The sequence below is a fragment of the Juglans microcarpa x Juglans regia genome, chromosome 2D, assembly GCF_004785595.1.
Source record: "Juglans microcarpa x Juglans regia isolate MS1-56 chromosome 2D, Jm3101_v1.0, whole genome shotgun sequence".
Taxonomy (NCBI): domain Eukaryota; kingdom Viridiplantae; phylum Streptophyta; class Magnoliopsida; order Fagales; family Juglandaceae; genus Juglans; species Juglans microcarpa x Juglans regia.
Window position 1 is genome coordinate 7,110,930 of NC_054596.1, and position 14,310 is coordinate 7,125,239.

The 14,310-nt window shown below is 41.1% G+C and overlaps 1 protein-coding gene across 1 annotated transcript; it reads right to left on the reverse strand.

Annotated features, from left to right (window-relative positions):
* Positions 1–5,090: 5,090 nt before the first annotated feature.
* On the reverse strand, positions 5,091–8,630 carry LOC121248251 (receptor-like protein kinase FERONIA). The gene is made up of 2 exons (XM_041146654.1): positions 5,976–8,630; positions 5,091–5,296 (listed from the first exon to the last, which is right to left on the reverse strand). Exons 1-2 carry the CDS (start codon positions 8,555–8,557, stop codon positions 5,290–5,292), a joined length of 2,589 nt encoding a protein of 862 aa, XP_041002588.1. The 5' UTR covers positions 8,558–8,630; the 3' UTR covers positions 5,091–5,289.
* Positions 8,631–14,310: the final 5,680 nt, after the last annotated feature.

Genomic DNA, 14,310 nt, shown 5'->3' on the forward strand with positions numbered 1-14,310 from the left:
CGTTAGGAAGCGCTCATAGGGACACCCCACTTGGGCTCCCCTACTTGAATCTCCCTGCGGCGGTCGGAAATTCTGTTGAAGAAATTCTGTCATTCTATTTAATGTTCTTGCCATAGCATAATTTCCATCACCTCTAGGTAACTCATCTTCAGGCACCTCAGCTTGCCTTCTTGGTCTCACCATAATCCTGTCATAGAACATTCTCCAACCCCGCTTAAATCCATATAATTTATACTCAACCAAAAATAAACAATAATTAAAGCGATAAATAAAATAATTTAAATAACAACAATTAACATAAAATGACATAGCAACAAACTCATAATATAAAATAAATAACTTAACTTACATAACTTAAATTTTTTTTTTTTTTTTTTAAAATAAAAATAATAAAAATAATTTTCTGGTACTATCCTAAAGGACATGTGGTTTTACCCAGAGCCGAACTGCTCTGATACCACCTGTGGCGCCCCCAATCCCCCTTATAAAAATACACAGGGATCGAGACGCCAGGATGGTGCCAACACGGTCACACATCCCAACGAAGTGCCAGTGTGTGTAAATGCAACAGTGTTCAAATAAAATAACGCAGCGGATAGTCAACTAAGTACCAGAATTTAATTACAATCAAACATCAGTAAAGATTTAAATAGCAGTTATACAGTCATCCATAAAATAATTTACAATAGTTTAAAAGCTACAAACGAGTGATCCCAGATCACTCCTCAGGCGGAGCCGTCTCCTCAGGCTCGCCCTCCTCCTCAAAATCTGCGACACCACAAAATGGTCTCGCAGGTAAGTATAACCCAAACAACGACGTAATACAAAATGCATTAAATGCAACTAACATGCATGCACATGAAAACATGCATTTTTCCACAAAACATCATTTTCCCCGAAAATGATAAATTTTTCCAACACACACATACCAAAATCTCATTTTGGTCCGAATTATCCGTAAAACATTTTCCCAGAAAATGATTTACCCAAAAAAAATCAACTCGCACTATTTTCCCAGAAAATAGTGCATTAATACCAAATGCACCATGCATTATTTCCATATGCACCATGGTCTCCCCTATGGACCATCCGCACGTCCTGGCTTCGCAGCGGTGCTCAGTTCCGCTCCCAGCGCGTACGTGGCCAAGCACTCACACTACGCAACGAGCGATGCCCAGTTCCGCGCCCAGCGCGTACGTGGCCAGACATCCTCTAGTCCCCGCCAGCAGAAGGACCACGGAGTCGGCACGAGACCATCTCGTCCGAACCCATTGTCGCCCGGCGACAATCCAGGGGACGTTACTCAGTATATTCCGCTCCCGAGTAACCAGAGGAGCTCCACCGAGTTAATGCCCCATCTCGGCTTGGGGTCGTGATACACACGCACCAAAAATATTAACACATAAAATCATAGCTTTTCAAAGCACATCAACATGAATGCAATACACGAAAACCCAGTTTTCTTTTACAAACATGATCATGTATGAAATAATGAAATGCACATGTACCAACACAATATCCAAACCAACAATGACCAATCCAATCAAATCCAACCAAACAACTCCAATCACAAATCCATCCGACCCCCGAACTCCTCGGACTCAGTCCGGCATGCCAAATATACAGTGAAATGGGTTAGTACAAAAATACATTTAAATTACGAAAGTTCTTTGGAGAAATACTTACAGTGCAATATAATAATTTTCTGAGGATCGCGAAGTTGAAAAAAGCGACGTTTGAGCAACACCACAGTGTAAAATACACTGTGGCCGTGGGTCACAATTACCAACTTTTCAACGAGGACAAACGAAGACCCAAGATTGATAGGGTAGGGCCTAGGGAGGTCGGTGAAGCTAGTGGTGGTGGTGGTTTGCCTTGGGTGGCGGCGCAAGGGGCGGTTTTAGGCCCGAAAAGTGCAAATCGGAGATGGACTTGGTGGGGCTTCACCGGTGACGGATCGGAGCTGGGGTTGGGTCCAATGGGTTGCCAAGAGGCCGGGGATGAAGTGGTAGGAAGATGGTGGCCGGAGGTGGCGCGACGGCGGCGCAATGGAGGAAAATGTGCCGCGGCGTCGTGGGTTTCGTGGGCTTCGTAGAGGCTAACGGCGGCACGAACGGCGGTGATACTGGTGGGTAGGACGGCCGGCGGCTGGGGAGTCTAATGGGCTGGGAGGTGACGACCACCGCCGGCGGACGGCGGCGCTGGGAGTGGACAAGGGAAACGGGCGGAGGAGAGGGGAGGAGAGAGAGGGATCGCGCGGGAGAGGAAAAGAATAAGGAGAAAAGAAAAAAAGAAAAAAAAGAGGAAAATAAAAGGAGAGGAAAGAAAAAGAGGGAAAAAGAAATGAGGTCCAATCCTCATAACTTGGGTCACAAAAATGATCCAACGGAAACGATTTTAAAACCACAAGTTAAATAAAATAATTTAAACGTAATGGTAAAGTCAAATTGAAATAATTAAATCCCACGGTAATTAATTTAAATATTAAAAGCAATTTAAATGCATAATAATAAATAAATATTTGGAAAGCACATAAAAATAATTTTCACCAAATAAAAATCATAGAAATAAAACTCACTAAAATCCAACCAATTTTAAAATAAGAGAAATTATTTTAATTACATAAAAAATAATTCCTTCAGTAAAAATACACTAAAATACGGGGTGTTACAACTCCTCAGGCAGAGCCGTCTCCTCAGGCTCGCCCTCCTCCTCCTCATCTGAATCAAAATCTGCGTTACCACAAAATGGTATCGCAGGTAAGTATAACCCAAATAATCCTCAAGAATAAAATGCATTTAATGCAACCAACATGCATGCATATGATGAAATATGCATTTTTCCTCAAAACATTATTTTCCCCGAAAATGATAATTTTCTAACACATGCCAAAATCTCATTTGGCTCAAAAATAATCCGTAAAACATTTTCCCAGAAAATGATTTACACAAAATCCAACGCACGCTATTTTCCCAGAAAATAGCCAATTAATCCGTTATTACCCTATGCACCATGGCCTCCCCTATGGACCATCCGCACGTTCTGGCTTCGTAGCGGTGCTCAGTTCCGCGCCCGGCGCGTACATGGCCAAGCACCCACACTACGCAACGAGCGATGTCCAGTTCCGCACCCAGCGCATATGTGGCCAGACATCCTCTAGTCCCCACCAGCAGAAGGACCATGGAGTTGGCACGAATCTCTCGTCCGATCCCATTGTCGCCCGGCGACAATCCAAGGGACGTTACTCAGTATATTCCGCTCCCGAGTAACCAGATGAGCTCCACCGAGATAATGTCCCATCTCGGCTTGGGGTCGTGATACACACGCACCCAAATTCCATACTCACATGAAAATCCAGTTTTCATAAACACATGAACATGAATGCAATACACGAAAACCCAGTTTTCTTTTACAAACATGATCATGCGTGCCAAATGCAATGTACATGAACCAACACAATATCCAAACCAACAATTACCAATCCAATCAAATCCAACCAAACAACTCCAATCACCAATCCATCTGACCCCCGTACTCCTCGGACTCTGTCCGGCAAAACCAATCAACAGTTCAAATATAGTGAAATATATTAGTGCAAAAATACATTAAATTCACAAGAATTCTTTGAAGAAATACTTACAGCGCTATATAACAATTTCCGATGGATCACGAAGCTGCAAGAAATGACGTCTGAGCAACGTAACAGTGCAAAATACACTGTGGCCATGGGTCACAAATACCCACTTTCAAACGGGGACAAACGAAAATCAAAAAATAATAGGGTAGGGCCTAAGGAGGTCGGTGAAGCTAGTAGTAGTGAAGGTTGGCTGTGGGTGGCGGCACAATGGGCGGTAGAAGACCAAAATACCCAAATCAGAAATGTAGATGGTGGAGCTTCACCGGTGGCGGATCGGAGCTGGGGTTGGGTCCAATGGGTTGCCAAGAGGTTGAGGATGATGTGGTGAGAAGATGGTGGCCAATGGTGGTGCGACGGCGGCGCAGCGGCAGAAAGAGTGCCGCGGCTTCCATGGGCTCGTGGTGGTTAACGGCGGCGCGAATGGAGGTGAGGTTGGTGGGGTAAGGTTGCCGGCGGTTGGGGAACCAAATGGGGTGGGCGGTGACGGTCACGGCGGCGCGACGGCGGTAGGCTGGGCGGACGAAAAAAATTCACGGGGGAGAGGGAGGGGGAGCAGTTCGCGCGAGAGAGACAGCCGAAGGAGAAATAAGGAAGAAAAGAAAAGAAAGAGAAAAGAAAAGGAGGAAAGAAAAATATAAGGAAAAGAAATGAGGTCCAATCCTCATAACTTGGGTCACAAAAATGACCCAACGAAAATGATTTCAAAACCTTAAGTTAAATAAAATAATTCAAACGCAATGGTAAAGGGAAACTAAAAAATTAAATCCAACAGTAATTAATTTAGAATAAAGAGATTTTAAACGCATAACAATAATTAATAATAAGAAAGCACTTCAAAATAATTTTCACAAAATTAAAAATCATAAGAATAACCCAAATAAAATTTAATAATTATAAAATAAGAGAATAAATTTTTGAATAAATAAAAATAATCCTTCAGTAAAAATACACTAAAATACGGGGTGTTACATCTATCTTCTTATGGTGGCCTTGTCATTAGTGCTCTGGTTGTGAGGTTAAAGAAGCTTCAGGGTAAGTTGAAGTCTGGAAGCCCCATTGAACTCGTTTGGTTCCCTCTCCTTTATTTTCTGCCCCTTTCTTTATGTCTCATCCTCTCTTTTCTTCTTGACACCATGTCCTTCTTCAGCTTTTGTCACCTCATTTTCTCTTCTTCATCTCTCATTTTGTTGTCTTTTAGTGGGACTCTTTGATGAGCTGGATTTGGTTTATCTGGAATTGAAATATTTTATCTCCTTCGTGAGAACTATAGTCTTACATAGAGATTTTATAAAAACAAAATTTTATGAAGATTATAATTTCATAAAAAAAAATTTACAAAAATAAAAATCATAAACAGGGATGACTAAATGTGAAATGCTCGATATATTTTATAGAAACAAAAAGTTCTATAATTATCACGGCAAATCATATAAACTTGTGAGTCTTCTATGTGTTTACAAAACAAACATATCTTTAATTTTGTAGGAGGGCTTCTTTTAACAAAATGTAAAACGAGAAATCTAGTAGGGTACACGATTAACTAGAGTTCGTGTACAAGTACATTTTGCAACTTGGGCTTTGATTATTTGAAGGTATCAATTACAACAGTTGCAGAAATTAGTAACTATACTAATCACATTGTCTAATACGATCTATGCATTGTCTGTAGGGGTGTAATCGGTCCGGTCCGGTCTAGTTTTAGACAAAATCTAGGATCGAACAGGTATGTATCGGTTTTGTATTTTTCAAAACCGATTACGCACCGGTTACTCTCCTAAACCGGTACTTCCGGTTTTACCGGTTTCCGGTCCGGTCCGGTCCGGTTTTTCAATTTTTTTAAAATGTAAGTTTCACAATTTGTCAATATAAATTTGTTTAAAAAAAAAAAAAATAATTTAAAAAATATTGTTTTATACTTTTATTATAAGTTATATATTAGTATTAGTTATAAACTATATATTTAATATTAGTATTAGTTATAAACTTTTAGTGATTTAGTATTAACATTTTATTTAATAATTTATAAATTATAATAAAAAATTATTTCATATATAAATATATATAATTATATATAAAACTTTCACATAAAAAATTATAATTATACATAATATATAAAACTTATATATACAATAATATAAATATTATTTTTATATATTTTTTTTATCAACCGGTCCGGTCCGGTCCGAAAAATCTTAAAACCGGAACCGGACCGGAACCAGCCGATTTTCACATTCTAAAAACTAGTCTCAAACCGAACCGGTTCAAAACCAGTAAAACCGGTCCGGTCCGGTCCGGACCGGACCGGTTTTCCGGTTTATCGGTTTCAACTTACACCCATTTGTCTGATACATTCTGACCAGAACCAGAGAAAAGATCGTTCCCATCAACGGTAGATATCTCGCCACCTGGATCAGAGGTGCTGGTCCCCGCAGAGCCCTCAACAACTCCAATTTGGCTGCCCATATTCAACTCGTTGATTTCCTTGTCGGCGTTGTCTTTGTACTCTTGGAGCTGCAATGCGAACTCAAGACCCCACAACACGTCGCTCATATTTGGCCGTTCCTCTCCTTGACAGCGCAAGCAACGGTCCACAATCTCCCCAAACTTTTTCAAACAAGCGGGTGCGATCTCGGCCTTCACATTTGGATCCACGATTTCACTGAGGGTCCCACTTCGATAGAATTTGCGTCCCCACTCCGCAAGGCTGACTTGGTCCTTGGGTAGACCTCGGACCACAGCTGGCCGACCACAGAGGATCTCGAGTAACACCACACCAAACGAGTACACATCAGACTTCACGGTCAGTTTCTGCCGTCGGTAGTATTCTGGGTCCACGTACCCGAAACTACCCCTCACCACTGTGCTTACGTGGCTTTGAAGAGTACAGGTGGGACCCAACCTGGATAACCCGAAATCCGAAACCTTGGCCACCCATTTCTCGTCTAACAGGATGTTCGTTGACTTCACGTCACGGTGTATGATCGTGTTCTTAGCACCACAGTGAAGATACTCCAGCCCACGGGCGGCACCGATGCAAATCTGGAGGCGCCGCTTCCATGGGAAAGGTGGGTTCTTTGTTTTGTGGAGATGCTCGCGGAGAGTCCCACGGGCCATGAAATCGTAGACGAGGATCATCTCACCTTGGTCTTCGCAATATCCGATCAACGGCACGAGATGGACGTGACGGAGCTGGGAGAGCAGCTCGATCTCGGTCCAGAACTCACGGACCCCTTGCTTCGAAGATGCGTTCAACCGTTTAATAGCAACTGTGGTAGAGCCCCCGTCAATATATCCTTTGTACACGATACCAAATCCTCCCGATCCGATGACTAACTTTTCGTCGAAATTGCGCGTGGCCACTCTGATTTCAACGAGCAAGAAGTTACGGCAATGGTGCGACTGTAATGATGAAGCGTGGGAGTTTGTGGAACCAGGTACCTTGGGGAATGGGACCCACGAGGACCTGGACTCACTGGTACGAGAACCAGAGTCCTTGACCCTAGTATTTCTCCGGAAAATGAAGATGCAAATAACGGAAGTAGCTATTAAGACTCCAGTAACACCTCCGGTAACAATGATTATCAACGGCAACCTTTTTTTCCTTTCAGTTAATTTTTCGTTGCCTTCCGGGGATGTGGGAACCACAACCCCGTCCGGGTTGTGCCCAGCTAAACTACCGTCCGATCGGTTCAACTTAAATATTTCCACACCGTTCAACAATGCATCCTCGTATCGTGGTTTCGAAACCACATTAGGATGTAGCGCCAACAACAAATCTAGTCTGCGTTGGTTTCCATTCGGGGTCAAAACAATATAGTCTTTGTACACTGGAATTCCAGTGCTGCCGCTCCATTCTATCACATCTACATCTGTCTCCGCCATTTGATTATCGATGAATATTTGAAAAACACGGTCGTTCTTGTACACAACCTCTTGTATTGTTTCGCAGAAATGAAGCCTAAAGAGATAGCTAAACCCAGCGTCCATCGTGAAGTTCCACGTGAGGTTGGAATTCAAGTTGGCCGTGACATTTATACCCATTGAACGAAAAGTTTTGTACACAATCTTCGGCGCAGTGTAGGCCGGTGTCTCCGTCGTATACTGTATGGTGACATTAGGCAGTTCGTATTGAGTAATCCCGAAATGGCCAATCACATACGGCGAGTCGCCAACCCATGATCGGAACATTCCTGTATCCTCGACGCCCGAGACATCCTTTCCCCCAACGTTTAGCCTATACATGGTCTCCAGAGCGGTGGTGCCATCGAAATAGAAGCGCGAGTTGTAATCTACAAACTTGATTCCAGTACCATGGGCATTGTTCATATATAGATTATCCGGAATAGACATGACCTCTATGCCATTAATGAAGGCGTAGGAGTTAAGAGATATAAAGGTTATGTTGAGACACTGGGTGCGCAACACGGGGATAATGAATTCTTTGACAACGACGGCTGCGGGAGGTTCCAGAGCCAAGATGGTAAGGAAGGCACTGAAGTTTCTCAAGAGAGTGAAATCATTGGCGGTGACGGAGAAGAAGGACTTGGATTTATCGACGGCGGCGTACGTGGCGGGGTAGAAGTAGAGACGAACGAACTTAAGGCCAGAAGAGACAGGGAAGGAGTAAGTAAAGTTGTTGGGAAAGATGCGTGCGGTCATGTAGGGAACTTGGGCAACAGAAGGGATTTGTTCTGTGGGTGTGGATGCATTGGAGGTAGTTTGAATATTGTGGGGATAGAACTTTGAGTGAAAATCGCCCTCCCAGTTCCGGCCATCGGGTGCGGTTGAGTTAGTGGAAGAGGAGCCACAGTTGAGGAGAATATAGTCGGGAGCAATATATGGTGGCGGGCTGTGCTGAGCGGCGCCGGCGTGGGCAAAAAGGAGATGGAGGAAGGAGACGTAGAGGGCGAACGTTTTCATGGGGTTGGAGATGAGCTATTTCTCATCGCGACTATATTTGAGAAACTTAAGTGGAGCGTGATGATGATTTATTTAAAAAATAGTTTTAGGCATTTCTACGAAGAGCCGGTTGTTGTCTCGTGAGATAAAAATTATTCATAAAAGATTAATTTTACGTGGTATAAAAATATTTAAATAAAATTATTCAAATAATGGTTGTAGGCATTTTCTAGGAATAAAAGCTACTTGCAGATAGGCGGCTCTGCCCGAAGCTTCGGCCCCGGAAGAAATTAGACCTTGGCTCTTTGTTCGGTTTGTATCGATAGGGCTATCAACCATCTCAACTAATTTTATTTTATTATTATAATTTTTTTAAATTTATATAAAAAATTTAATATTTTTAAATCTTCAAACAATAATAATATTAAAAACTAATATTATAATAATATTTTATTCAACTTTTAACTTTATTTTAATTAATTCATCTCAACTCACATCCATATATACTTTTTTTTTTTTTTTTACTAAAAGGCTATTTAAAAAAACGTACAAGTCAAATGAAAAGACAACAAAAATAACCAAATTACACTTCTAGTAGGCGTTTTAGAACTTTTTAGGCTCAATTTGAATTGAGAAACATTCTCAATCTGTTATGATTCTCAATGTAACTTGGAGTAAAAAGGTAAATTAGAGTGACTGATGAAGATGTAATGGAGTTGAAATTATGAAATGAATGTAATCAGGAAGCTGAATCGAGGAAGAAAGGATGCACTGTGAGAAGATAGTAATGTCGACGAGTTGTTTGATGAAATGGGAAGAAGAAAATCAGTAAATTCCAATAGTCACGAGAGTGCTTCGAGGGCCTCCCAACCTCCTTACAAGTTTCCAGATAATTCCAAATGCAAGATGATTTCCACCATTTCCTTCCAAACACATGTATTCCCTAACAAACTCAACAGACTCTGACACATCACACAAATAAAACGCACAATATTGACTGAGTAAAACCTACAATATGGAGACTACATGAAAAAGACAAAATGCATAGTATAACATAAATTGAAATAAACGGTGCCGTTTAGAGCTGGCTTTATTCAGAAATCTTGTCTTCCAGATCTCAAGTTTTCGTCTAACCCAACCCAAAGTCCCTCTAGTTCGTTGTCTTGTGTGGGTAAAGCTCCAGTAACTTCATCAGTTTCTTCTAAAATTCTTACTTGAGGCTTCAGTTGAAGTCTCTCCTATATTAATGGTGACTAACACCTTGAAAAATCTGTATGCACTTCGCACACTGAAAATACCACTCATTTCATGCTCCCAAATCCACCTTTCTGGTTCATTTGAAAAACTGGGATAAATCCTCAACACTACCTCAGCAATTTTTGGATTAAAGAGAGTCTTAATCTTAGATATATTCCTCCAACGTGTATTGCAGTCAATTAAAGAAGAGACTTGATCATCCAATTTAGCCTGTGCATTTCTATATTGGTTACAAATAACAGAAGCTTCTTTGCTTAGTTCTCGAAAGCCAGGAATCCAAGAGTCTTTGAGGATATGAATACTACTACCATTACCCACACTCCATCTCCCTTCTTTGAGCAACAGATTCTTAGCCTCCCATATCTCTCTCCATGCAAAAGAGAGTGAATTACCAAGAGGGGCCTCAAATAGATTAGAATTAGAGAAGTACTTGGCACTGTAAACCTTGTAGAACAAACCATCTGTGTATTGCAGCAACGTCCAACTATGTTTAGCTAGCATAGCCATATTGAAGGTTTCTAAATATTTGAAACCTAAACCTCCTACAGTTTTAGGCTTGCACACACTCTGTCAGTTAATCCAATGGATCTTTCTTTCTTCATTCTTCTATCCCCACCCGTAACTTACCATCATTCCTTCAAGATCATCACATAACTTGTGAGGAAGTTTGAAACAAGACATGGCATAAGAAGGAATAGCTAGAGTCACTGCTTTGAGCAACACCTCCTTTCCCCCTTGAGAAAATATATTGCCTTTCCATCATTGTAGTTTCAACCATACTTTGTGCCTAATCTCAGCAAATGCAGCCATATTTGATTTACCAATCAATAGTGGCAAAACTAGGCACTTGTCATAGTGCTGAACTTGTGAATTACCCCATAGTTCCATAATAGCTCTCTTTTTAGTAGCCTCAGTATTCTGACTAAACACCATGGCAGTCTGGTCTTGGTTAATCAGCTGACCTGAAGCATCCCCATAGATTTTCAATAGCTCAAGTAATCTGTGATTAGTCTCAACATTAGTAGTACAGAAAATGAGACTATCATCTGCGAACAGCAGATGATTAAGGCTTGGGGCCCCTTGACAGACTTTGAAATGGGATCTCCTTGTCTCAATCCTCTAGAAGGAATAATATGTCCAGAAGGAGCTCCATTGATAAGAATTGAAATGAGGCACTTTACACACATTTCATAACAAGTTTGATTAATCTTTCATGGAAACCTAGCTTTAACATAATTGCTTCAAGAAATGGCCATTTCACTCTATCATAAACTTTACTCATGTCTAGCTTGAGAGACATATAACCATTCTTACCCCTATTTTCCTTTTAAAAAAAATGAAGAATCTCATAGGCAACAAGAACATTATCCAAAATCAATCTACCAGGTAAGAAGGAAGATTGGGTTTCTGAAATAATAGTAGGTAAGACATATTTAATCCTATTAGCAGTGACTTTGGATATCAACTTGTATATTACATTATAGAGGCTAATGGGTCTAAAGTCATTGATTCTAACAAAATTCTTCTTCTTGGGGACCATGGTAATATAAGTATGATTGATTGCTTGTTGGGAATCACTAGAGTTTAAAGCATGGAGGACAACAACAAATATAGAATTACCAATTTGAGGCCAATACTGTTGAAAGAATAAAGGGGCAAGCCATCAGGTCCTGGGGCCTTCGATGGATGCATTTCTTGCATAGCTCTACTGACTTCATCCACATAATATGGCTTAATAAGATCTGCATTCATCTCCTTTGTAACTTTGCTGACTATGTTATCAAGCACATAAGGTATATTACGAGTACCTGCAAAGGAAAACAAGGAAGTAAAATGGTAAATGATAAGGTTATCATAACACTCTCCTTCATGCCAATGTCCTCCTTCATCCATGAGTTTAATAATCTTGTTCTTCTCTTGTCTTTGAGATGCTTTAGCATGGAAGAACCTTGTGTTTTGATCACCTTCAGCTAGCCACAGGGCTTGAGATCTCTGCGTCGACATCACATCTTCCTTACTCAACCATTTATGAACTTCTTCAGAGGCTACATTAACTTCCTCAGAGTTTAGTTCAAGAGGATCTTTTTGTTGCACCAGTTTAAGTTTATGCCTTGTTTTCTGCAGATTAGAATGAACTATACCAAACTAGTCTTTATCCCATAGTTGTAATTTAGCAATACAACTAGAGATACTTGACATAACATCTTCTAAACATGACTCATTACCAAGCAGGTTCCAAGAGTTAGTCACAATCTGATTACACCCATCTTCCCTAACCACACAGCCTCAAATCTGAATGTCTTAGGCCTTCTTCTCCTTGGTTAGACTCCCCTAATATCAACCCACAGTGGTAAATGATCTGAAAAACTTGAAAAACCATGGAATACAGCAACCCTTCCAAACATGTTGCACCAGGATAGATTCCCCAAAAATTTGTTCAACCTTTCAGAAACCAGAGCTGAGTCCTCCCTCTTATTACACCATGTGTATCTCGAACCACTAAACCCAAGATCCTTCAAATTGCAATCAGATAATAACTGGCAGAAGTCTAACATTTGCTAAACAAGTCTATCCCTCCCTCCCCATTTTTCTCCCTGGGTTAGGATTTGATCATTAAAATTACCAAATACAAGCCAAGGGTCTGAATGACCTCTAGGCAACCCTCTTATAAGATTCCAAGTTTCAATTCTTCTAGAAGCTTTAGGTTGGCCATAAATACGAGTTAAGAACCACTGCTTTGAATCTTCCTCCACCCATGCATCAATATGAGAAGAAGAGTAACTAATTACTTCTAACTTTACATCCTTTTTCCATAAGAGAGCCAATCCACCACTATGGCCTGAGGCATCAACAATTAAACAATTTGCAAACTTTAATTTCACTCTATATAGTTCCATTTTAGCAGCTCTAAGTTCCATTTAAGAAACAAAACTTCGGGATCTTCCCTTTTGATTAAATCAGCAAGAGTTCGAATACCACGAGGGTTTCCAAGCCCTCGAGTATTCCAGCTTAGGATCCTCATGGGGCTTCAGCCACCATAGAATTAATATGATTAATACCATTGACTTCCTCACTCAATTTCCCCTTATTCTTCAATCTTTTAGACACTCTAGGGGCCTCCACTCCAGGACTTGAAATATAAGCCCTTTTAGCACCAATCTTTAGTTTGTCATGCATACAAGGATGCTTGAGCCTTTTCCATTTACGTGAATCAGTCACTTGAAGTTGGAATTCATCCAAAGCTTCTTCTGTCCCACCAACTTGAGTCCAAAAACCAACTTCATCAGTAGTTACTAACATACCCCCATTAGCAACAAAATCCTCAGAGGCCCCCCATCAAACATGTATCATTCGAAATTCCTTTTTTAACGCCTGATATCCTACAGAGAACAGATCCGGAATTTTTTGCATCATGATAAATTGAAAATAACTGCTTTTTAGGACTTACTTGATTAGGATTGGCCTCATAGTGTAACTACTTTTTGGAACCTGCATGATTTGGATTGGCCCCTTGGTGTAACTGCTCCAAAACATACTCAGAATTTGAATGATCCACTGAAACTTCCACCCTCGATTATTCTTAGATTCACTAGAGACCTGATCGTCAGAGTGCACCGATGGGCTTTGCTGATCGAGTTGTTGGTGGAATCGACTCAGAGTAGGGCTACTATCACCCCCTGTACAGAGCCAAGGACTGTAGGGAAATTTAGATACTTTCAATGAATTCATAGACTCCTCCCAAAGATCACAATCACGATGGCTATGTCCAATCAAACCACAAAGGTAACACAGATTAGGAAGACGTTCGTATGTGAAGTTCACCTAGACGGGCTGAGATGAACCCACACAGACCTTCTTTCCACGTAAAAGAGGTTTTGACACATCCATGCAAACCCTGATACGCTTAAACTCACCACATGCCATTTCATCAGCTTCTAAATCAAGTGCCACCACCTTTCCTATAGCCCTCCAAACGAGGTTTCCCATTGTATAATTCCGTGCCATAACAGGTAGGTCATGTATGCGAACCCAAAATAGAGCCTCAGTAAGATGAATTTGATGAGTTTGTTTCAATCCGTCCACATCGCTGGTTAGAACAAGTTGCTTATCAAAACTCCAAGGACCATCAAGTTTAACACGGTCTTTATCTTTCATATCTTCGAACTCAGAAATAAACAGCGTGGGTTGTAAGTCACAAATGGTTAAAGCATGGACAGGACGCCAAACATTCTTCATAGTAGACTTAAACGCTTCATTGTTGAAGTGTTTGGAGGTTAACAACTTGAACAACAAACATCTTTCACCCCTAACAAGAGCATCCCCCAAGGAATGCTCCTCAATCTTCAGGGGTGATAAACGGTCCGTCCAGACCTAACGGACCGACCGAACAGACCATTTTGGTCCTGACCGGACCAGACCAAGACTGAGACCGGCCGGTCTCGGTCCACGTTTTAGAGGACCGAAAAGTTTCGGTCCGGTCCACGGTCTAGGGTTTTTCTGGACCGGACCATACCGAA

Coding starts and splice junctions, on each gene's coding strand:
- LOC121248251 (XM_041146654.1), bottom strand. CDS start 8,557: ATGAAAACGTTCGCCCTCTACGTCTCCTTCCTCCATCTCCTTTTTGCC.